Source organism: Oppia nitens, unplaced genomic scaffold, assembly GCF_028296485.1.
Source record: "Oppia nitens isolate AA-2021 unplaced genomic scaffold, nextdenovo-longstitch-racon4-pilon3 scaffold8_pilon_pilon_pilon, whole genome shotgun sequence".
Lineage (NCBI taxonomy): Eukaryota > Metazoa > Arthropoda > Arachnida > Sarcoptiformes > Oppiidae > Oppia > Oppia nitens.
This window is the reverse complement of record NW_026533252.1, coordinates 3,211,887-3,237,500: the sequence shown is the minus strand read 5'-3', so window position 1 is coordinate 3,237,500 and position 25,614 is coordinate 3,211,887. Positions and strand designations below refer to the sequence as shown.

The 25,614-nt window shown below is 32.6% G+C and overlaps 5 protein-coding genes across 6 annotated transcripts in view; 2 read left to right on the top strand and 3 right to left on the bottom strand.

The window, feature by feature from the left end:
* LOC128964406 (tectonic-like complex member MKS1) overlaps positions 1–278 on the bottom strand; it is a gene marked incomplete at its 3' end in the record, with an annotated part of 4,335 nt that extends 4,057 nt beyond the window's left edge. The window contains exon 1 of the mRNA XM_054310995.1: positions 221–278. Within this exon, the coding sequence (XP_054166970.1) occupies positions 221–278 (58 nt within the window). The remainder of the gene's footprint in view (positions 1–220) is intronic.
* Positions 279–1,702: 1,424 nt separating this feature from the next.
* Positions 1,703–11,749, top strand: LOC128964304 (uncharacterized). 2 transcript variants are annotated; one of them, XM_054310889.1, is made up of 9 exons: positions 1,703–2,204; positions 2,286–2,536; positions 2,611–2,971; positions 3,050–3,226; positions 3,368–3,478; positions 3,586–3,642; positions 3,769–7,779; positions 8,348–11,450; positions 11,542–11,749. In XM_054310889.1, the coding sequence occupies exons 1-9, from the start codon at positions 1,914–1,916 to the stop codon at positions 11,727–11,729; spliced, it is 8,550 nt and encodes a 2,849-aa protein (XP_054166864.1). In that variant the 5' UTR covers positions 1,703–1,913; the 3' UTR covers positions 11,730–11,749. The 2 variants fall into 2 exon arrangements, with proteins under 2 accessions (XP_054166864.1, XP_054166863.1); XM_054310888.1 differs by having other exon boundaries at positions 2,608–2,971.
* Positions 11,750–12,404: 655 nt separating this feature from the next.
* LOC128964257 (T-complex protein 1 subunit zeta-like) lies at positions 12,405–15,019 on the bottom strand. The gene is made up of 6 exons (XM_054310834.1): positions 14,691–15,019; positions 14,546–14,609; positions 14,217–14,351; positions 13,755–14,146; positions 12,871–13,671; positions 12,405–12,775 (listed from the first exon to the last, which is right to left on the bottom strand). Exons 1-6 carry the CDS (start codon positions 14,825–14,827, stop codon positions 12,694–12,696), a joined length of 1,611 nt encoding a protein of 536 aa, XP_054166809.1. The 5' UTR covers positions 14,828–15,019; the 3' UTR covers positions 12,405–12,693.
* A 1,845-nt stretch (positions 15,020–16,864) lies between these two features.
* Positions 16,865–19,394, top strand: LOC128963878 (E3 ubiquitin-protein ligase RNF34-like). Its single transcript, XM_054310410.1, has 5 exons — positions 16,865–17,558; positions 18,040–18,237; positions 18,311–18,821; positions 18,915–18,986; positions 19,066–19,394. The coding sequence occupies exons 1-5, from the start codon at positions 17,271–17,273 to the stop codon at positions 19,167–19,169; spliced, it is 1,173 nt and encodes a 390-aa protein (XP_054166385.1). The 5' UTR covers positions 16,865–17,270; the 3' UTR covers positions 19,170–19,394.
* A 907-nt stretch (positions 19,395–20,301) lies between these two features.
* LOC128963865 (uncharacterized) lies at positions 20,302–24,539 on the bottom strand. The gene is made up of 6 exons (XM_054310390.1): positions 24,059–24,539; positions 23,410–23,443; positions 21,839–22,562; positions 21,447–21,774; positions 20,902–21,342; positions 20,302–20,776 (listed from the first exon to the last, which is right to left on the bottom strand). The coding sequence occupies exons 1-6, from the start codon at positions 24,131–24,133 to the stop codon at positions 20,369–20,371; spliced, it is 2,010 nt and encodes a 669-aa protein (XP_054166365.1). The 5' UTR covers positions 24,134–24,539; the 3' UTR covers positions 20,302–20,368.
* Positions 24,540–25,614: the final 1,075 nt, after the last annotated feature.

Here is a 25,614-nt window from a genome sequence, read left to right as displayed (position 1 = left end):
TATAATATATATATATATTTATAAACATTAAAGTATATTATAAGTTATGTGTTGGCAAAAAAAATTGTGCTTTATATCCACAATGTATATCAAAGTGCAAGTTATCATTCAATAGGATATATACAGTATATGGTGTGTAATAGTGATGGTGTATATGATAGGAGGCTTATGTATATTAGTCTCACTTTCTATTAATATTATATATATATATATATCTCACCGATTGTGCCGTTTATGAGAAGCACATTATGACCATTGATTGTCTCGTTTGATGACATTATATATCATATATATGTCTTGTCTATTAATTATACAGTATTATCAATCAATATATATGTTAATAAAAAATTTCTTAAATATCATATATAGATTAATTGCTATCAGAAAAATATAATAATAATATTATTATATTATTATTAAAAAATAATAAAAAAAAATTATTAAATCAATTGATGTTATTATTAATAATATTATTATTACTATTGAATATAGCGTTCAATGAAATCAATTGTGTTTATTATACAGTAATCCCCCGATAGTGTGGGTATAATAATATTGTATTAATTGGTAACAATCCGTAACAAACGTTACCATTATTTTTGGACAAAAACATTAGTCCACTAAATAAATAAATCTATGTATTAATAGACAAACACTATGTGTAATGAATACATTGCATAACAATACACATAATAACATACAAACCAAACACAGTGTAGTGAAAGAGAGAGAGAGAGAGAGTTAACTAAAGGTCGCGCTATGAATGAATGTATATTAGAATAGAGTATACGGTTTGGTTAAGATTGTTATAGAGAGGGGAAAAACCGGAACCGAAAACAAAGTTTTTTACACATTTTTCCCGGATTATTCCCGGAATCGGTTCAGTAAGACCCCCCCACCCCTCCCAAAAAAAATAAATAAAAAAGTTTTATTTCAAACTAACAATAACGGTTCGGTTTTTATTAAAAAAAGATATTCAAACTAATCTAATTAACTTAAACTACTGTATAATGTTTTTATTTATATTCGGTTTGGTTGTGCTAACTAATTTCTATACTCTAGTGTCATAATAATTACTTTTATAGTATTATTAGTACATTAATAATACAATAATTACAGGGCTTTACTACAGTATATTATGTTTATACACTGTGTGTATGAATATAAGCGGCTATTTATAGCTCAACAAAAAAATAATTGCCTGATATGTACGCAATGCATAACACATTCACTCACTCACTCACTCACACACATACATACATACTCTCCCCAACCAACCCGACTGTCTCATCCGTAACGTTGTCTATGTCTATGTCGGGACTCTCTCTCTCTCTCTCTCTCTCACTGTTTAGTGTTAGTCATGCGTTGTGTGTGTTTGGAGTGAGAGGTAATACACTGTAATGTAATGTTAAAACGAAAACCTCTTATAAATAATATTTTATATGTATTATAGACTGTTTGTACAGTAATAGTGACGCCATTTATAATAGAATTGGTTGTTCTGACTGTTGTTTGAGTGCATTATTACGAGAGACAAGAAAAGAGACTTAAAATATTAGATATATTTTATATATTATTAGTTTAAATGAATATATATTATAATAATAATAATAATAATAATATAATAAAATTGTTTTTATTTTATTTTTCTTCATTAGTAGTAACTAATAATAATCATCTTTAAAATTATTTTAATGAAATTAATAATTATTTAGACAACAATTGTTTTTTTAAAATCATAAATGTATGTTTCGTGCAGTGGTTTGTGTGGTCGTCCCTAAAAACAAAACACCCGACCCTACAGTTTGATGGCCTAAACTTGAGGAGACGGACAGACCCGACACACATACACCACACACAAGACATTTCTAGACATATTTGTGTGGATTTGATTAGTAAACTAATCTAAAGTTATGTTTGTCTCCCATAACGAAAGGTCGTTGCGTGAGCCGAACAGCGGTTATCTACCGAAGCGACATACGGAACATATTAGTAGTCCACCGAACATTCCGGGCACTCGTGTCTATCCATATCCGGGCACAACACCAGATCCACAATCAGTTGTACGCAATTCCTATCACCACACAAACCAATTGCCGATAGGCCATCATTTGGGCTCATTGTATAATTTGGGCACCAATAGTATACCTCCCTCTACGGCGGCAGCTATCGGACCTCAAGTTTATAGGGACAGCAGTTATCCGGTAATTATTGTGGTTTTTCATCGGTTTTTGTGTGATTAGTAGTGATTAATCGTTTTGATTATCTCTTTATCTCTCTCTCAGATTGAAAGGCACGAGTTTGCGTCGATAGATAGGTATAGAAATCGTAGCGAATCTAATGAATTACATCATCCGAGTGGTGCAACTCATCTACAATTATCCGGTGGTCAACAACAACAACAGCAGCAACAACAACAACAACAGCCACCACCACGAAGACGTCCATCACTTCTTCCACATATACCACCAAATAATGAATACAATCTTATGAATACGTCTGGTGTACTTTCATCGCCGTATCTCAACAGAGACAGGTATTGTTGAACAGTCGACAAAAGCCAAATCAATTGCAATCAATTATAAAAAAAATTGTTTACTCTTTTAGCAGATACGATGTCTATCGTTACGCTTCATACGAAAGTCAAGTAAAGGCATCGGGCCTTATCGGCTCCAATCAAATCCAATTGCCAACGACTACAAACGTTAGTCACCACAGTACCGGTCCAACGCCATTACATATGGTCCAAGGATTACACCTACCGTTAGGTTACTCCCATCAGTCGCAACAGTCGGCTGGTATGGTCTCATCGCAGCATTTAGCCCAACATCAACAACAACAACATCTAATGCAAGACATTCAAGATATGAATGTTAACAAAAGGCCGCGACTCGGCTATCCTAACGATTCGAGATCATCCTTACATCAGCCCTTACTTATAGATACTCGTGATATGGTTGAAGTTAAAAAGGTATGTCTTGTCAGTTGACAGAGTTTTTAATAAATAAGAGCTAATGATTTTGTTGTTGTTTTTGATACGATATGATAGGAACCGGCGTACACACCACAAGTGGAGGCCATTTCGCCAACTCTACCGAACGATGACGGACGGCAAGAGTTGTCGCCATTGAAGTCGACAAAAGATGAATTATTACAAAATATTAATAAAATCGATAGAGAAATACTACAAACGGAATCACAAATTAATAAACTCAGGAAAAAACAGGTTTGACTGTGAATTGAATTTTAAATTTATTTTATTTTTATTTTTTGTGTTCTAAGTTTAGATAGTGTTTTACATGAAATTTGTTTTTTATCGGTTTATTTATTTATTTTTTGTTTTGTTTTTTTTTTTTGAAACTAATAGGAAGAGTTAGAATTGGTCACAAATAAGCCCAGTGCTGAGGAACAGGAACAAGAAAGTACTGCTTCCGAAATACAGCACAGTGTCGCACAAGTGATATATTCAGAAAACAAAGTGAGTCTTCATCTTCTTCCTCTTCATTGAATTTGATCCATTCATTCACACATTACTTATATATTAATTTTTTGTTATCGTTTTTCTATTTATTTATTATTATTAAGGCTAAAACAATCAAAACATACGCCCTGTTTGATAAATTGGGTCCCTCTATAGAACTGGTAATAATATTAATAATTGATTATTAATGATGTTTTTTGATAACATATTACTAATGATTATATAACGATTCATTATTTTTATCTAATTTTTTTTCAATTTGTTTCTCTCTTTCTCTGCATTTCCAGCCCTTGTATAACCAGCCATCAGACTGTCCCGTATATCACGAAAATAAACTACAATTTGTTAGTTTTAAAAAGAAATTAATTGTATATTTCAAAAAACGATACCAAGAGAAACAATTAAGGGAACGTTACTTAACTGAATCGTATGATAAATTGATGCTAACGTGGCTCAAGAAACTGGAGAAAAAGGAGACGAATCCCCAGAAAAAGACAAAAGACGCCAAACTTAGAGAGTATTTTGAAAAACAATTTCCAGAGCTTAGGAAACAACGTGAAGACAAGGAAAGGTTTTCACGGGTCGGTCAACGCATTCGTAGCGATGCAGAACTCGAAGAGATTATGGACGGTATACAAGAACAGGAATTGGAGGACAAAAAGATTAGAAGTTATGCAGTGATACCACCGATACTATTAGATGGTAGACATAAAAAACATAATTATGTTAATAAAAACGGCATTATCGATGACCCAATGTCCGAGCATAACGATCGGCAAATGTTAAACATATGGACCGATCAGGAAAAGGCTGTTTTTAGGGAAAAATATTTGATTCATCCGAAAAATTTTGCTTTCATTGCGAGCTTTTTAGACAGAAAAAACGTTAGAGAGTGTGTCCAATATTATTATCTATCGAAAAAAGGAGAAAACTATAAACAATTGTTGCGCAAACAGGTTAAGAAACGTACCCGAGCTCTAGTTAGACAACAACAGCAGCAGCAACAGGCGATTGCCGCACAGGCAGCCGCTCAGGCCAAACAAGCGGCCGCTGCAGCTGCCAAACAGGCTATTACTGCTGATGAGGTAACTAAGAATCAGACAACAACAACAACGACTACTAACACACCAACAGTGACAACAATTACAACAGCAGCGTCGACAACAACAACGACGTCAACTATTATTACGACAACAACTACCGCTTCGGTTACTTTAGCGAATAACAACAGTACGACCACTACGACGACAACATCTAATAGTGTTCCGAAAGTATCCGACTCTGTGGTGGCCAACAATAACACCACCACAACCAACAACAACAGTGTTAGTGTTACATCGGAAGTGAAACAGGAATTGATTGTTAATAACGACAATAGTGTTGTAAAGTGTGATAATATTAGTGATAACGAAGAAAATAATGAAAACAATAACAATGAGTCGTCCTGTGATACGATCAATCAGTGTTGTCTTTGCCAATCAAATGTTGATTTAGCGTCAAAGTCGAGGGCCGTTACACTAACTAATCTAAATCTCTATAATATTAGCGACGATGCCTTCAAACAGGGAATGCGTGTCTGTCACAAATGTCACGTAAAGAATGCCCGACGCAACTGTCCGCTGGTGTCGTGTAAGACTCCGCGCAGAAAAGTGAAAAAATTGAAATCATTTCCACAACAGTGGTTCGATATAAGTAGTGAAAGTCGAGATTTATTGGCTAAAGAACTGGATTTACCAATCGATGCGCGAAAAGCGTGTTCGCGATGTGTAATGAGATTGAGCCGCCGTCTGGGCATAAATGGCCAGTCGGACGGATTAGACATTAATAATCAATTTAATGAGACAACCAATCGTCTGGGTTGGACTGATGGGGAAATAGATTTATTCAAACAATATATTCGAGAAATGGGCCGAAATTGGTCGGCAATCGCAACACAAATGCGCACAAAAACCGATAGAGAGTGTCGTGATTTTTATGTTAAAAATAAATATTCATTAAATTTATGTAAAATATTAAAAGAATATTCAGTTAATTCTGGAAAATCTATTAAAAATAATGAATCGGATTCCGATGATTATATGAATGATAGCGATGGTGATAGCGAAGAAACGTCCAGTGCTGATGAAGGCAACGATAAGTGTAATAGCGATACGGCCAGTGCGTCGAGTCCTATAAATGTTAAAACTACTGATGATATCGACAACAATAATATGAAATTGTTTTACGAAAAGACACCCAATTCTGTCTCAACTAATCACAACTACAGGGAACCAGAGTTTGCCAAACTTCAAGACTATAAAGGATTAAGTGCTTCGCAAACGAGTCTCAAAAGTGATTACGACAGCAGTGCCACTATGAGTGCCGATGAAGGCCAGGGAAACGGTGATAACGATCGTCTATCGTCGTCACCAGCAGTTAGTCTACCGCCTCGAGCCAACTCAGCAATGCCAGCCTTGCCGCCGACTAACCTATATTTTCAACAACAAATGGCCGATAAACAACACGTCCGGCCGGCCAGTCATGACGCAGCGTTTGCGTTAGACATGATAAACAAGTCGTCTCATTCACCGTCTGTATTGAGAAAAACATCGGACACGTCGACTATAAATGCGCGACAAAAAGTTCCGCCATTTTTAATTAACCCAAACGCACCATCAGTGACAACACAGTCTACTAATCACGGTTTGCTAACCAATGTTAACGTCAATGTTAGCAAAGAGGAACCGACATCTGTGCGCGATCTGATCTATCACGCCATTGAAATGAGTCTTCAATCACCTATGAAAGGTGGTTCACAGCAACAGCAGCCGAATAGTGGTCACAACAACGAGACCAGCAAACATGAACCACCAGAAGGCCTATATTCAATGCCTATTGTTAAACGTGAAAATATTATTGATATGACAAAAGTCGATCGTCAGAGTCCTCTTCGTATGTCATATAAGGGTCCAGACATTCAAAGACCCGAAGGCCTGGCCGTTATGGCCGGCTATTCGCATATAAGTCCATTGCCCGGTCATGGATCGCATCCGTATGCTATGCCTGAACACGATGACTATGAAGTACAAGATCTAAGCAAAAAGGATCGACGAATCGATAATTATAGTCCACATAACTATAGTTCCGTTCACAAAGACAAACCAGTTATACATCGAAGTGACTATCCTTACGGCTATATTCCAACGGCCCATTCAAATGCTAATCGTAACCCTTCATCAGTTAATGAAACAATTGGTGACAATAATCATATGCTAAAACATTTAGACCAAAGTCGTCATTCGGCGTTTGTCACTAACGAAAGACTACAATCGCAAGACATATACTCGCGATCTTCACCATTAAATCGTAACAAAATGATGTTAAATAAAGGCAGTCCCGTTCCTCCACCGCCACCATTGATCACATCAAGCAAACCAAATCAAACACAATACACACAATTATCACCGAAATTATATAGAGAAAAATTAGTAGCCGTTACGACTCCAAGTGGTGGCTCAATAACACAGGGAACACCAGCAATACAACCGAATTTTAATTTTGGTCAACAACAACATCAACAACAACAACATCATCAACAACACCAGCAGCAGCAACAACAACGATACGAAGGCCTACTTCGACAAATTTCATCTGTCGGACCAAAAGAAGGCGGCGGTTCCATAACACTGGGAACGCCATTAATGACTGGCGCTAGTAATCTATCGGTAGCCGATCATCATCATCGGCGAAAAGATTTACTAATAAATGACTCATCGTCGCGATCGGACAGACCTGATATGTTGAATCCCCGAAACAATCCATCTATCTATGAGGCCTCAAATGTTGAACAATATTATAGACGAACGCCGCCCACTGGCCCCCACTCCTATTCACCGGCACATCCGTCATCATCGGTATACAAGATGAACAAACCATCTCATCCACAATTTCATAAGGAATTGCAATTGAGTACCAATCAGATTATGATCGATTTTAATACCTCCAAACAGATGCTTACAAGACGTGGAAGCAATTCAAGCGATAAAGACATACGCAGTACAACACCAGTACACCATCAACAGGATGGCCGATCTGTGTTGACTGATCACAAAGCCGTTACAATGTCGCAAAGCCGTCAATCAAATTCATATCCTAATTATAGTCAAAATCCATCCAACTCTCCCTCAACGGTATATCCCGATCGAGGAGTGCCTACCAGAGTTGAAAATCAGTCGCAAATAATGGGCGCAACTGATCCTCATATGACACATTGGGGTCCAACGCGGCCATCATCAGTGACCACACAAAGTCTCAATTATGTAAGTTTTTTTGACGCATTTAGTTTTTTCTACATTAAAATATATATGTTTCATTATAGTGTATAATATAGGATAGATTAGGTAGTAGTAGTAGTAGTAGTTTTATTTTTATCCCACATTAAACACAAACAAACAATTTTAATGCAAACAACATATTGAATGACAAGATATTAATGAAAATAAAATAAAAATAGGTCACTAACCTTGCAAAGTATGTGTCTGGCATTTAAATGTAAAAATTATTAGTATTTATTTTGTATAGTATTTATTTAATTTTTGTTGTTTGTTTGTATTATTATTAAATAACTATAAGATTAGACCTATAGTTTTATTTAACTAAATAACATGAACTTTAATCTCATCTAAATTTTTATGTTTTATTTTTTTCCATTAAAGTTAACAATTGTTTATTTTAGCTTAAAATTAACTAATAAAATCTCTACTAATTTAAGCATTTATATCATTAGTTTAATTATTTGTTGTCACTCAGAATTCTACTAAATTTGTTAAATTTTTGTTAAATGAAAAAATATTTTTTAAAAAAATTATAAATAACTATTTTTTGCAGAATCGCCAAAATGTGATCTACCAGTGGCCCAATTCAACAAAACAATCAGTAATCCAGGCCCCGAAACCCAACTCACCCCGTGACTACCGACAGGATGTGGTAAGTCCCGGATCGCATTCATCGAGAGGACCAACCAATCCACAGGTGCCCATAACATTGTACAATCCGTCGCACGACGCCTTCACAACTCTGGTCAATGCGGCGGCCGCTCAGCCGAATATACCATTGGATAGACGAGCGCCACTGTCGCATGTGCCGCAGTCGCGTAACGATATAATACGTGGCTCAGCCATCAAAACCAGTGCCGAAGGCCTTGAAAAGTCACTAATGGAAGGTTTTCACGCCAGACCACGTAACTATCCGACAGATAGTGGTAATAGTAGTGAATTGTCCAAAGCGGACGATAAACATAGACAATACCCGCGTCATCCCGAAACTGACAAAATGCATGGCGGCCCCAACAGACAACTGCCTCAACAACAACAACATCCCAGTGCAGCTGAAGATTACTTATATTTGGATCAACGAAGACGACTAGAAATTGCAGCCGATTACGAAAGACGTGGACTCAATCGTTCATTTAATGAACAACAACAACAACAACAAAGTCATCCGCTTTCGCAACAGAGCATTAAGTTTTCTCACGAACCCTTCTCGCGTGAACAGTTCGAAAGAGGACTCAGAGAGCCATCGGAGCCCAATAGACATTCTGGTGATCAACCATACAGATTGAAATCCGACGAATTAGATTCCGATGCAAGACATTCAGGCCGACCACCAGTCAATGAATTAGATAACGAAGCGTCAAAACTATTCTCCAGTTCCTTTCAGAAGGATACACCATCGCGCGGACAGTTTACTGCTGCCAATCTAATCGATGCGATTATTACCCATCAGATCAATTCATCGACAGCAGACACCGTGAATGGTCCGAACAGACCGAAAACAACTAATCCAATGATACCCGTTAGCGAATCGCATCAAAGTGTCGACTCGTTATTTGCCAAATATAGAACTGCAGACAAACTCCCACAGCATTCAAATCGTGAAGAAGTGGTGACAATAGCCGACAGTCCTGATCCGGAAAAGTGTGTTTCGAGTATGGAAAGGGATAGACCACCATCTAATCCATCAACAACTAATAAATCGGATCATTTAGCCAAAGCTATTACATTAGGCGATCACATAAGTACATTGATTTCGAAAAACTACATAAACGAAAGCCGATCTCCAGTCAAACCATTGATTACAATTGACTCGCGAAACAGTCCGACCGTTTCACACGGAATGCCTCCCATTTCTATAGAAGTGCCTCGCAATTCATTTCCAGTGTCCAATTCATCACAAATTCTGGAAGGCATTGCTGCCACCGCCGCTGCCAATATAGCCACGACTGAACCAAATATACACCATTCGCTTAATCATTCGCCATCTCTGTCGAGTTGGAAACTACGTAAAGCTTTGCAACAAAGCAAAGAAGGCGTTGGCAAAGATCTGCTGCCGCCGGTCGATGAAAGACAGATCATACGTGTTGCCCAAAACGTGTCACCAAACGATCACCAAAAGTCTTTGTATCCGACACAACAGCCGCCAACTAAATCAATATCACCCGCTTTTACTCATTATAATGTGGAACCGATATCACCACCCAATCAATCATTTGCCGAAACAACTACGGCAACAACAACACACGCTTCTCACTTGAATTCATCATCATTTAACACGACATTGGCAACAACGTGGACACCGACCACATCATGTATTCAAACAAGTTTGGCGGCGTCTAATCGTCACCTATACGGCGGCGGCGGTGATATGTCCAACGTAACCACTACTGAGAATCTGTCGAAACATTCGGTAATATCTTCATCGTTGTCGACACAAAATCTAATTAACAACTCTAATCTAAACCTAAATCGATCCACTAATCATCATCATCAGCAGCAGCAGCCACCGATGGGTTTGTCACCATTGGATTATGTAAAAAATAAAATTGTTGAAGTAATGAGAACTACCGGTGACGAGTCGGCAGTAATGACCGACGAACTAAGCAAACGAGTCAACAATAATGAACCGAATTTATTGCATCATTTAACTGAACCACAACTGAAACGAGAAGAAAGTGAATCGAAATCCCATAGAGATTCCGAACGAATTGTTGTTCCAATGGATAGTACGACAACAGATAATAAGCCGATCGATAGCGGACTAAACGGCGATAATAAATCTATTAAGCCATCATCAGTCAGCGATCATCATCACTCGCCATTAGTTCCATCTGCATCATCTACATTGTTACCATCAAATGTTATCACTTCATCGCACAACTTAGTCGTTAACGATACAGAAATCTCTGGAGAAACGCCAGCAAAGAAGATGAAATTGTCATCAGATGCTGCTTACGATATCAAAAGTCGAGTCGAATCGTCGTCGTCGTCGTCGATGCCATCAGTATCGGTGAAAGACAAAAGTTGTTCAGATACTATGATATCGCAGAGTTTACCGCCGCACGACTCGAAGTCGTCGTCGTCTGTGTCCACCAATAAGATTAACGATAGTTCAACGGCCGAAAAGACCGCCAATTTAGCGGTCGGTTCTGTGCCTAACGATGAGTCATGTGATAAATCGGAATCCAAGAACATCTATCCGGACAGTCCCAACTCGCCGGGCGAAATGGTTATCGACGAGTCGGACCAGAACCCGACGAGTGACAAACCGGACGCCAACATTATCGGTCCGTCTGATACTACAAGCGCCTCGTCGTCATCGTCGACACAACAAAGTCTTATCTCGACCTCAGACCAAAATATTTCTGCCAGTGAATCGGCGAAATGTGTTGTTTCATCCGATGGACTAAATCAAAGTCATTCGATATCGTCGTCGGTAATCGAATCAAAGACATCATCGAAGAATCATCCGACACCAGCATCGAGTGCTATCGACAAATCGGTTTCAAATCCAGTAGTAACAACTGCCGCCTCCACTGCTGCTGCTAATTGTTTGTCAAATAATCTGTCAATGGTTTCGAGTTCTGCACTACTAACCACTACATCTAATACCGGTTCCACTGTTAGCGATACTAAAGAGTCATCCATTACAACAGGTATTGTATTATTATTATTATTATTACTTGAGGACTACTCTAATGGGTATATAATTTAAAATACTAATCATTTAAATATATTGCTATTTAGTTTCGTCATCAATTGGCACCACTGGTGGTGGTAGTGGTGAGTCTCAAGCACAGAGCTCTGATAGCACTAGTAGTAGTAATAGTATGACTGGTATCCAGTCGTCGACCATCACTGGTAGCGGAACGCCCAGTAGTACAACAAGCAATGTATTGGCGCCACAATACGAGCCACTTTCCGACGATGAATAGTTTGATGATTATTATTATTACAAGAAAATTGAAGAATATTTATAATTTAAGAAAAAAAAATTGATAAAAATATTTAGGATTTATTGAAAAACAAACAAAAAATTATGACAAATACTGTGATATTCAATGTAATGTAAAAAAGAAAAGAAATGATTATATTATTATTAATTATGTGACTATTAATTAATTCAATGTTTTGTCGTCTAAACAAACAATATATATAAATATATATATATAAATAATATCGATTTGGATTTCACTGCCCATCAAAAAAAACAACAAAAAATTGTTTCAAGAAAATAGACGCTACGCTCACATATACATCACATATTGAAATATTTAAAAGAAAAAACAAATGAGAAAACATGAGAGATATACATATATATATAAAAGTTATTTACTTTTTATTAAACTTAATAAATAAACAAAAAATCACATCTTTTTCTTAGCAGTGCCTTCAATGGCAACCAACCAACCAAACAAAAAATATATGATTTTTCTATATATTTTGAAAAAAGATCTCTTATTATTATCAATGAATGATTGAAAAATATATATATAATTATTATGTGTAAAAAATCAATTCAAGAAAAATATATATTTCATTATTGTTAGCTTTTATTTAAGCAAAAAAAATATATTTTAAAAAAACAAAACAAAAAATTTCAAATTGTTTTTTTTCAACAAATCGGTGCAATCAGTTATAACTCTTTTTATTTTTCAGGTTTTGGATCTATTATTAAATTTAAATTAAACAAAACAAACAAAAAATGACAAATCGCTCACAAATTGTGTACTTTTTTGTGTTTTTAATGTAAATATGATTATAATTAATTAAATAAAAAATATTAATAATAAGTATATTTAAACAAATTACAAAAAATTGCCTTGTTTATAATTAATAGTGTGTTAAAAACCATTTATTAATTTATTAAAAAAAAATCTTTGATTTTAAATATTAACTTCAATTTCTGTCGCCTTTAAGTGATGTGAGTCCAGCTCTCATAATCTCATCGACTAATAATAGATTGCAAGCAATGGTTGTACTAAACGAGATAAATAGAGTTTAAACAAAAATTTAGTTCAAACATATCGATAACAAAAATAAATGAATGAATTGTTAGTTTGTTTGTTTACTTACCACGAATTGATGAGCTGTCGCTTCACTTTATAGTTGTCGAGAATACCCAAATCCAACGGATTGATTGCTTCGCCAGTGTTTAGGTCAACGCCGACCGGCTGTCTGGTTGCGTGATATTCGTTCAACAACTTAATAATGACGTCCTGTTGATCAAAGCCGGCATTGAAGGCCAATGTCTTCGGTATGACCAGTAAGGCGTCGGCAAAGGCCTGTACACCCAACTGGGCTTTTCCTTTCACTTCTTTTTTATAATCAATAAGTGCCGAATAAAGAGCGACCTCGAATGCACCGGCGCCGGGAACGACAGACTTGTCGTCGAACACATTCTTGATGGCTCTCAGACCATCGTGAATGGCGTCTTTTACCTGAACTATCGAATACTTGTTCGGTCCCTTAATCAGTATTGTCACCGACAATGGATTCTTCAGGTCCTCGACAAACGTATACCTTTCCTCACCCAATGTATGCTCATAGACTTGGCCGGCATAACCAAGACATTCGGCAGTCAACTCATCCAATGAGTTCATCGGAAAACCGCCGCACGCGAGACTCAGGCGCTCCATATTTCGTCGTTTGGCTCGTCTGAGTGCAACAATGCCGGCTCGGGCCAGACTGTCCAACGAAATCGGATCAATTCCCTGTTGATTGATAACCACAAAGTTCTTCTCCTTGTCGTCGCCGCAAACTTTGTTCTTTAGCTCAATAATCTTTGTCACTCTATCGTCGATAAACTTTCTTTCGGCGTCAACCAGTCGTTCCCTTTCCTCAGCCGTCTTGTAGAAGAATCCCGAATGGACTGTCCTGTCATTCAGATTAGTAAAGATCGATAGATAACGTTATATCAGTTCATATTATATCAGGTTTTTGTTACAATCAATTCTTACGTCTTTTCGTATTCAAGCGATACATTCATTACAAGAACATAAGCATTCTTTACGTGTTTTTTCATATCTGGATGTCTGGCGCCGTGATCTAAGACCAAACCTTTGATAAGACTTGTGTCTTCAAGAGACTTGTGTTGCATCTCTTGGATCTCAATCATAAACAAATCAAGCGGTTTTTTGTCCTGTTTGATGGCCAGTATGGCGTCCACACAGATCTCTGCTAAATGATCGGAGAATTTGTGAGTCAGTTTGGTTCGGATGGACGTCTTGGCGACGTTAAGCAAAACACTGCGATCCACTTCTTTGTGTTCAACTTTGATGGCGTTCAACACTTCTAAGGCCTTCTTTCGGGACAAATCATAGCCATCGGCGACAACTCGTGGATGTAATCCCTGCGACAAAACAACAACAAAAATAGTTTAAATTATCAACTCTTCAGTTAAATCAGTTGTGATTGATTACATCACTGATATGTAGCTCAGCCTGTTTGAGAAGTTCGCCGATAAGTAGTACTGTCGAAGTGGTTCCGTCACCGGTCTCATCGTTCTGTGCGGTCGACGCCTTGGCTATTAGCGATGCTGTCGGATGTTGTATTTGCTGTCGAAATTTAAAGACATTTTTTTGTTGTTTAATGGATCAATTAAATCAATATGTTGTCACCAACAACAACATCAAAATTAATTAATCAAAAAAACATTTGACAAATAAATAATTGTCGCATCAATTGAATCATCAGATTTTTTTTTTAGGTGACACCCATTGCAATGTTTTTTTTATTAACAAAGACTTACCATTTCGTGTAGCAAAACATTTCCGTCTTTTGTTATCTTAATATCGCCGCCGCCGCTGACCAACCTATTAGTTGATGACAATAATAAAGACATAATTTAATCAATTAGTATCCATATATATGGGATGTGGTCTTCAAAAACCGACATTTTCATTGTGCCTTTTGGTCCCAAATTGGTTTTCAACACTTCTTGTAGACCTTTGGCACCGCTGATGTTGACGGCCAATGCCTGCTGATGTCGGGCAACCTCTGCCTTCGGGTTCAACGAATGAATGGCTGACATTGTGTTCGGTTGTGTGGTTCGGGTTATCGGCTTTTAATTTATTAGTGACCACTGGTTTTGAAAAAGTTTTATTTTGAATGTATTATTATATTTTCAATCAAACACTTGATGTGAAACACGCTTTCAATGCTTTCATACGATTGTCTCGACTCTGACTGATGTCTAATCACTAGATGTCTCTCTCGGCTATTGTTTGGATAAATATTTTTTTTCTGTTCAATCAATCGGTAATTACGACGGTTATTGTGACCGACAAAAAAAGTGGACAATTATTTTAATTAGTTTTATTAATTTTAAAATAGTTATCTAATTATTATTTTCGGGGTATAATATGTGTTGTATATAACGTAATACACATTTGTATGCAATTTTTAAAAGTATATACAATATACCTGTATATCATAAAGTGTTATAACTTATAAATTATAAGTAATTAATTTTGTTTTTATTAAAATAATAAATTTATTTAATAAAAAATTAAATATTTTGTTGACTTAACGTTATTTTATTTTTCATTAAATATGTTTATTAATTTTTTTTCTCTCTAGTGTTTCTATTAAATTATTTAAACGTGTAATTAAATGAATTTTATTTTTTTTAACGAAATAAATTCATCAGAAATAAAAGTTATATACAATAATTAAAAAAAATAATTTTTAAGTTGTTTATGTATTTGATCAGTGTCAAATTACATATTGACTTTAACTAAACGCCTTTTTATTTAATTTAGTTTTAAATAAATAATATATTTGTTATTTAATAATTTTTTTGTTATAACATACGTATATTTTACAATATTTTATTATTATGTAATAAATGAATATAAAAATAATAAAAGTTATAAAATTTAATGTAAAAAAATATATTTAATAAAAAATGAGGTAGTGTAAATTTTTATTACATTTTTTTCATACATTGTCTAATACATTATATTTAATTAATTAGTATAATTGAATTTTCCTATTGATTTCATATTACACACACAATTAAATCATCAGTATTTTTATATATTATATAAATAATATATTATATTATATATAAAATTATTATTAGAAAATAACTTTTTTTAGTCAACTTTATTGTTACTAACTTTAAAAAAAACTAATAATAAAACTATTAATGTCTATTGACTTATTACTTATCTCATATTGATATCAAATAAATGAGTCATTTAAGTAATCATATGGAAAGTTAACTATTAAAAAATGTACTAAAAGTAAAATTAGTAAAAATGTATTTATAGTTCATTTTTTTAAAAACTATTTTTTATAATTTTTACTCAATGTGTCGGCAATTATACTGTATTTGTTATAATATTGAGTCAAATTAAAAGTTATATCTGATATATGACACTTGAAAATAATCAGTTTTGATTTAATTAATTAATTTATTTATTTATACTAAACATATTACTAGTATTTTCCAGAAATTTATATAATTAGCAAAACATAAGGAAATAATTTAGCAAACAATGCAAAAAACAATTTGAAGTACATATGCTTTTAAAAAACAAAATAGGGGTTTAGTTATGTAAATTTGTAACCAACAAAAAAAATACCCAAACCATAATTGAATATATATATATATATATATATATTATACATAATTAATAAAAATAATCTTTTTTTAGTGCAATGGTTAAATTTTAAATATGATAATATAAATTGTAATACACAATAAAATCTACATATTATAGTTGTAAAAGTTTGGTACAAAATTTATTTAAAAATTAAATTACATTTATCTATTTATATATATATATATAGTATAATATTTAAAAACCAATTATTATTATATTAGAAAAATTACAATAACAAAAATTATAGTATTGATAATTATATCTATTAAAATAAAAATTGCAAAAAAATCTCTGACTAACTAACCGAACCGGATTTCCAGCTCTACTCTATGTGTATTACTGTGTAATATATTTTTTATAGTACAGTATTATATCTCTCTTTTATAATAAAGTTTAGACTCTAAACAACTAAACCGCACGACTCTATTAAACACACAATATATTAAACTACAGTACTGTATATACAACTATTAGCACTGTGTTTAAGGTTAAAGTTGTAATACAGTATAATAGACTATACAGTACTGTATAATACATGAAGTAATAAATAATAAAAATAAAATGTATTTCACTATTGAATTGTTGAATCAAATAATACATTAAATTTATATATGAATAGCAAGTATGATATATAACGTCATACAATATACTGTCAATACATATAATACTAAACTATTAATGTTTTTTTTTGTTTGATACTTACTGTTGAAATAAAAACAAAATCTGTGCAATAATTTTATTATAAATTTTTATTATCATTAATATTATCACAACAATAATACAACAAAATTGCTGTCAACACACACAACACTACAGTAGTGATTGCACCTATCATTTGCATAGTTTGGATAGTCATCGGAAACAATGACTGCCAGACACCAGAATAATAATAATAATAATAATAATAACAATCAGAGCTCAGGTATTAATGTCGACTTTCCGTCGCTGAACATTGATTTCAATTCAATTGGCGAATCATTGAATCCAAGAAAATTGGTCAACAATTTTGAACAATTTATGGCATCGGCAACGGGTGGTGGCGTCAGCGGCGGTGGCGGTAATTGCCAACAACAACAACAGCAGCAGACAAATCGTGTCAAAGACATCGCATGCCAGAGCTGTGGCGTCAAGTTTACAGTCTTCAAGAGAAAGGTAGATAACACAAACCCCCCAATTGGGATCAGTTGGTTGATTGGGGTTTATACCAAACATACTATGATTTGGTTGATCCCACCATCACTTGATTTTTTTGTTGTTGTTTAAATTGGGTAAGACATCAATTATCCCATTGATCTCTGCAATAAAAAAATAGTTAACAAATTGCAGATATATTTACCATTAGATTAGATTCAACAGATTTGTTGAAATGAGTTGAGAGAGAGAGAGATGTGATTACCATAATATCAAGTATTACTTACCCGTAATAATAAGTTTGATTCAGTCATATATGATAGCATTGAATACATTAAAAAAAATGACATGAAATCCGTGTTCAGACATATTAATTAGTCCTATCATTTGTTTGGTCCCAAAGAGTTTGTTGACATTATATAATGGATTGCATTGAATTCATTGATTGTTTTTTTTAACAATTCATTACTTTCTGTTTAATTGATTGTCAATTATTTAATAGCGGACGTGCTTTGACTGTAATATGGATTTTTGCAGTCAATGTCTGAACAAAGAGTCGGCCGCTGATCGTAAAAATCATTGCAAAAGATGTGTCGTTTTCAATGCCATACCAATGGACAGGAATGCGTTGAATGGCTTAAGAGTTCGCGATCTGAAATGGTTTTTAGCCTCAAGACGTGTACAGCCGCAGATGTGTAACGTAAGTATTATTTTATTTATTTTTTTAATTAAAAAACAGACCTCTAAACGGATTGGTGTCTTGAAATTGACAGGAAAAGCGAGAACTCGTGGATCTAATACTTCAAAGATTTTCGCCTCAATCAGCAAATACCTCAGAAACCAACGATTATTTAAGACGTTTCGATAATCATAGATCCGGTGGTGATAGCAGAGATGATACTACTACTAATAATAATATAAATCAAAGTCATAATCAGCCGCAAACACGACAACCGGATATGGTCTTACCCGATGGCCATCAGTCGACTGATTCGGGTGATAGTTATAGCAATCCTCTCCCGACGAGCAGTGAATCAAATAGTGATACTAATAATGAACCGAACGTTTCTAATGGTAAATCAGAGTCAATAGCGGACAATCCAAATAGTTATTTCAATATCGATGACATCAAAAGTATGGATCAACTTAAAGACTTGAGTGTTAAACAACTAAAGTTGATTTTGACCCGAAATTTCATCGATTATAAGGGTTGTGTCGAAAAGGAAGAACTGTTCAATAAAGTTGAACGTCTTTGGAATGATAGACAACAGACTAATTCTCAAAGTATTGAATTTAATTTATAATTTTTTATTGTTTTTTTATGAACTGCTTATCGATTTTGTTTTAAATTGTTATTATTTTGTCTTTAAAATTCAGATGTCGATGACATTCCCGATGATAATCTCTGTAAGATTTGCATGGAATTGGCCATTGATTGTGTGCTTTTAGGTATGATTTTTAATGACCATAATTAGCTATAATTGATTACTAATTAATATTTTTGTATAATTTATTTTTAATTGTCCAGAATGTGGACACATGATCTCGTGTACAAACTGTGGTAAACGGCTCAGCGAGTGTCCAATTTGTCGACAATATGTCAGTCGAGTGGTTCATATTTTTAAATCTTAACCATTATCGTAATTTTATTTTTAATAATTATTTTCAACTACCAATTTAGTCAAACAAATACATTATATTACAAAACAAAATACATTATCAAACAAAATGTTCAAAAAATAATATGATATCTTATTTTTATGTGTATAAAATGCGCCATTTTATATTGGTAAATTATATCAACGATAATTTATCAATATATACAGTATATAGATATTATTTTTAATATATTGAAGAATATTGAAATATTGTTATTTAATTAAATACAAACTATTGTATCATTTTAACGTATATGCCTTAAAATTTAACTTACCTAATAGGCATATACTGTAAAGTACTTATAATTATATAATATATAAATATATAACTTATTAATTATAATGATTATTATTTTAATATCAATTTGAAATAATTAGGGAAAAAAATTAAAGTCAAATAATACAATGAATTAATTTTCTTATATCTCATTTATTCAAATATTCAGTACAATTATTCTGTTATAAATTCATTGAAAAATCTTTATTTGTTAAACACACAGAAACCAGAATATAATAATAAAACTATTTTTTACAAACTATTTTAATTGCACTTTATTTTTTACTTAATAATAGTAAAAATATCACTTATTTTTTAATTTATTTTGAAATATTAATTTTTTAATAATTGATTTTTAAAAAATATTGAGCACCAACCATTAGTTTTATAAAAAAAACATTTACTTAAATCAATGGATCAATTGTGTTGTTAGTCGATGAAACTAATGTTTTAACTAATAGTCAACAAAATGATAAAAAAAATTATATTGAAAAAAATCATTTATAAATTTTAGTTAAGTATTATTATTATAATTTTATTACTTTAATTATTACACACATATTTAGTTATTTTTTTAATTAATTGTTAGATTTATTAATTTTTTGTTCATTATTTCTCTATTGTCAATTACCGTAATTAAAAAAATTTTGGCACATGTTTTTTTTTGCTAAACTATTATAGTATAATATCAATTAGTAATTTAAATTAAATACAATTAAAAAAAATTATACTGACTTTTTTTTAAAAAAAAAACAACACAAATAAAAATAATAAGTTAAAAATTGAGTTTTTTTTAGTTATGAAGGGGGAGAGGAAAGGGGAAGGAAATCAATTTCAACAATTCTAAACCATTTGATGATATAATTAGTAATTAATTAATTAATTATTATTATTATTTATGAATGTTTTCGACCATTACTATAGGCTTCGGTAAAATTTTTTATTTGTAGCGCATTTGTTGAGAGCGGACTAAATCTAGGAAAGCTATCGCCGGTCGGTGAGGACGACCTGTACAACGGCGAATGTGTCCGCGCCTTGGACTTAGTCCACGTACCGCCGCTAACGCCGCCGATCGGCGATGACGGAGGACTGTATGACTTGTATTTGTAATCCGATGTAGTGTTATTTGAATAGAGCGGCGGCGGCGACACATAAGAGTCAAAGTTTCGCTGTCTGGACATCGGATCCTTTCTTATGGATGAGTAGTAGTCGTCGGGTTCGCGTTGGATCACCGGATGAATGTATTCGCCGCTTGATTTCGGTTCTGAACTCCAATAGGGTTTCTCTTCACTTGATTTTACACTCTATAGTAATGAAAGTTTTAAAAAAAGAAATTAATTTTTATTTATTGAAAAGTTTTACTATAAATAAACCCTAAATTATGGTAAATTAATTTTTTTTTTAAACTAAAATTGAAAAATCAATTTACTTTATAATGTTTATCCCAATCCATGAATCTATTGAGATTTGTTTCGACTTCATCCCAATCTTTGAAACTTTTTTCAAAGTTTTCCTTTGTTGACGAATCGGTGACCACTTTGTTATTGACAGTGGATTTAACATTGGACTCGACATTTGCCGACACATAACCCGTAGTATCTCTATTCCACTCATTATTATTGTAATCACTCTTTCGTTTGGATTCGCTATCCGAAGACGTATTCATCGGTTGACTCTTCTTTTTTCTAATATACTCTTCAATAACCTGTCTATCACTTCGCATCTCTCTTCGCTGATGATTATCGTCACCGAAATAGAAAGTCTTTTCCGGCGGACGGTTCGGCGTTTCAGATCTTGAGTCGACTCGACGACTGCTACTCAGATCTCTCTTCTCGATGGTTGTCCTAAAATCATTAGCCCTGTCCTCATCCTATGAATTTGTAAATAACATATTATTATTAGTAGTAGTAGTAGTAATAATAATATCTATTTAATTAAAATTATGTCTAAAAATAAAAAAATAATAATAAATACATCAGAAAGTGATGCCTGAACTGAGGCGTCGCCTTTCATCTGAGATTGTGGTCTATAGTAGTCGTGAGTCGGCGACGGAGTTCTTGATCGCAAATCCTTCGCATAATAGTTAGCACTTGTACTGTACTTTTGGTCCATTTTTGATGTCCGCTGATGTTGTGTCCGACTTCTTGTTCTATCGATGGATGGATAATCTCTAGAGTAGGTCGACAGCGGTGTCGATGTCCGACCGGTTCGGCTAACATTAATGACATTCTTTCCGGTTCTTGTGTTGGATGTCTCGACAATATCGCTCTCATCACTGCTGCCAAAGTGGTCGTCCAACCATCTGATCAATTAAATTGTTATTACTATTAAAATACAATTTAAACTTATAATTAAAAACAAAATACCGATCAGTCTTTTTGTTTTCAATTGATCTAATATTTTGCTGATTCATAGCTCTCGAGAAGTTATCAAAACCGTGTTCATAGTCTTTCAAATGTTCAATATTTCTGGTCGTCTCAGTTGTCGCCGCCGGCAACGCTTTGAGCTGTTCCTGACCTTCTTCGGGAACTTCGTCGTCGTTGAACTCTTCGTGATGATGAGTACGAGTGGTTTCAGTGACAACATTACCATCTCTTCCAACGCGTGATGTTTCCTTTACTTCTTCGCAATCGTTAATTTTATTTGATTTACTCGAATAGTGAACGAGTTTGCCTTTTGATCGGTTAGGTGAGTCGTCTGAGTCCAATTGGATCAACTCGTTTGGCGCCTGCAATGCCTTCCGATGAATATCATAGCCGGACAGCTCTTTATAGCTTTCGTCGTGGTATTGAATGTTTTCTTCTTTTGCCTCTCGACTCGAATTATGTGTTTCAGTCTTTTCGCTGACCACTTGATTACCGCCGGGCACTGCTTTATAGCCCGGTGCCGGTGGTGTGTCTGTATCGCCAGTATTCTTATGATTTGAATGCTCTGACTCTTCCTGTTTCTGATCCTCTTTAGTCTTTGTGGTCACTTGTGGACCGCTGTCTGCAATAACTTTTCCGTCTTCCATAATGATCTGTCTCTGGACTCTGGTCTCAACCTGTCGTGTCTTATGGTTGACAACCTTTCGAGATGTAGTCCACTCCTCTATAGTTAGATTTTTTTTTGAAATAATAATAATTTTTATAGTAATTTGTTTTTCTAAACCTAATAGTTTACTAACTGCTAATCATCTAAAAATAAATTATTTCTTAAATTAATTGAATTTTTTTGTTAAATTAATTGAAATTTTTTTGTTAGTATTGTTCGACAAATTCAATAACATATAATTTAATTTATCGATAGATATACTCTTTTATCTATAGTATCTAAAAAAATATTTTTGTGCCCACAATTTTTACTCCCATTAACATCTATATGATTTTTGTTATAAATATTTAATATCATAAACAATTTAATTTTATATTCAATATATTTTTATAACCTATTTTTATGTGTGTTTTAAATTTTCAATTATATATTTTTGTAAACTAAAACTTAATATTTTTAAAAAATATAATATAAATAATAATTAATAAAATAAAAATCGATAGTAATTTAATTAACATTTTTTATATATATTTACTAATTTATAACCTATTTGAATAATATTGTAATAATAATAATAATATTGCTAATGTCAATATGTCAATGTTTTTTTTAAATAATAAGCACAAACGTCAAAGATTTTTATTATACTTAATTGTTTTAATGGATAATATTGATAATTTATAGCTAAATGATGATTAAACAATGATTTAACACATGATTTTTATATAAACGTAATTAAATGATTATGGGAAAATAGTGTTTTTTGTAGTTATTGTAATTAACTAAGTAATAAAATGATACTTATTTAATATATTTATCAATCAATAATAATAATAATATTATTATTACTACAATGTTATTATTGAAAAAAATTTATTTGATAAAAATGTAAAATTAATCAAACCTTGTTTGGCAGCTGTTAATGCATTGCTATTCACCTAAAAAATAATAAAACAAAAAAAACTTTTTCGTAATTAAGTCAATACACTTATGGGCTTTTAATGTATTTTATACCTGTATTGTTAAATTACATTACAATTATATGCAAAATAATATATTTTATTTTTATTTAAAAAATGCTTACGAGATCCCATTATATATTAATTCATTGTATAAATTTGTCCTCAATTTTAATATTTAACGAAATATATGGAATTTTTGTTTGATTATATAATACTGTATATTATTTATTTTAATAAATTTACTCAAGATACTTTAATTTTTTTTAAATATATATATTTATTTATTAAATTTTTATATTCAGATATACTATATAAATTATAAATATAAATTAAATCTAAAATTAATTGAATTACTACTATAAATTTATTTAATAATAATTGTAATTATGTTTAACATTTTTTTGTAGATAAATTTATAATAAATATTACTTCACTTAATAAATATTAAATCATAAACATTACTTAATATTTAAAAAAATATTCAATTTTTAAAATTATTTTAGAGTTTCTAAAACTATTAATAATTTTTATTTTAATATATATATAATAAAATAATAAAATAATAAAATAATAAAATACTGAATAACATACGGGAATAACGGAAGTACTTTTAGTGGTGACCACTCTTTTTTTGGATCCATTGCTTTTAACACTTTGATCATCCATTTAATCGGTTAATTGTTGGCACAATTAAGCGAAAATTCAAACAGATTTATCTCCTAAATAAAGGATTTTTGTTTTATTTTGTTAACTAACAAAAAACACTACACTTTTCGCACTACACTATAGAGTAGTAGAAGAGATGAGATTAAAAAACTAATTGATTGTCAAGTTTTCATATATACAATGCAATCATAAAAATTGAATTGCAATGCAAAAAGTACACACTTTTCGGACAAAATATTTTTTGAACATTTATTTTAAACGCCTATTCCTATCAAAAAACGACTCATACATAGTCTCTCTCTATCTCTCCTACGCTATGGTTTTGGCTTTGATTTTGATTATTAGTTTGTTTTTTGAAAACCCAAATATATTATGTAAAAGACGGCGTATATTACAAACACCACACACACACACACACATTCAGAGAGAGAGAGAGAGAGAGAGAGAGAAAGCCATAAATGGTTAAGACATTCAATAAAATTCATGGCAAACAAGTTTTAGAGTCCATTCATGCCATTCATTGAGTTTTAGTTTTTTTTAGTTAGTCTGTCAGTCAGTCGACTAGTAATCAGGTATTGCGTAAACACCTGAACAACAAACCTAACCAAACAGTTCTCTATATGTTTTCCTCCAAAATAAAGTTATTTTTCATTTCATTGCTTTCTCTCTTTCTCTCTCTTTCTCTCTCTCTCTCTCTCTCTCTTCCTATACTCTATCGATGAGTGGGTTTTTGGAGGCTCTCACTCTTGGATGCAAAACTCCTTATGTAGTAAATTAGAACACAAATTGTTGTTTTATTATGTATGAGCTATTAGTTTGTTTGTTAGGTTAGGATACCAGTGCCGAGTGTGGGACGAGGAGGTCTCAACTATTCTACACGAGTCTAAACTAATTTCAATTGCAAACTTTTTACACGATTTTCATGTCTATAATGCTTTATATACATTGGGACAAACCTATTGGTGTGAAAAATATATTGTATAAAATTAGCAAAAATTTTCTCATTTATTTTATTTTATTTGTTAGTATTATTGTTGTTTCGCATTCAAGCTATTGTATTATAAAAAATTTTAATAAATTGTATATATATTTTATAGTATTATTATTATTATTCATTGTTAAAGTTGTTTGACTTTTTAAAGAAATGCATTCAACTTTTTTTCATAAATATTTTTATTATTATTTTCTTAATTTAATTTAAATATTTTAGTAGTTCGTCTCCAAAATAATAAAACATATTATTATTTGACATTAATGTGTGATTCACACAGACAAAAGAAAATTGTGATCAAACATGAAATATAATTTTTTTAAAAATATATAAATTAAATTTTAACTATATTTGACGTAAATAATGTTGGCGTATGTTTTATAATTTGCAAATTTTAATTTATCATTGCTTATGAATTAGCAATTTTAATGACAAATAGCAATTGGGCAGTACCTCTCTCTCTCTCTCTCTCTCTCTCTCTCTCTTAAAA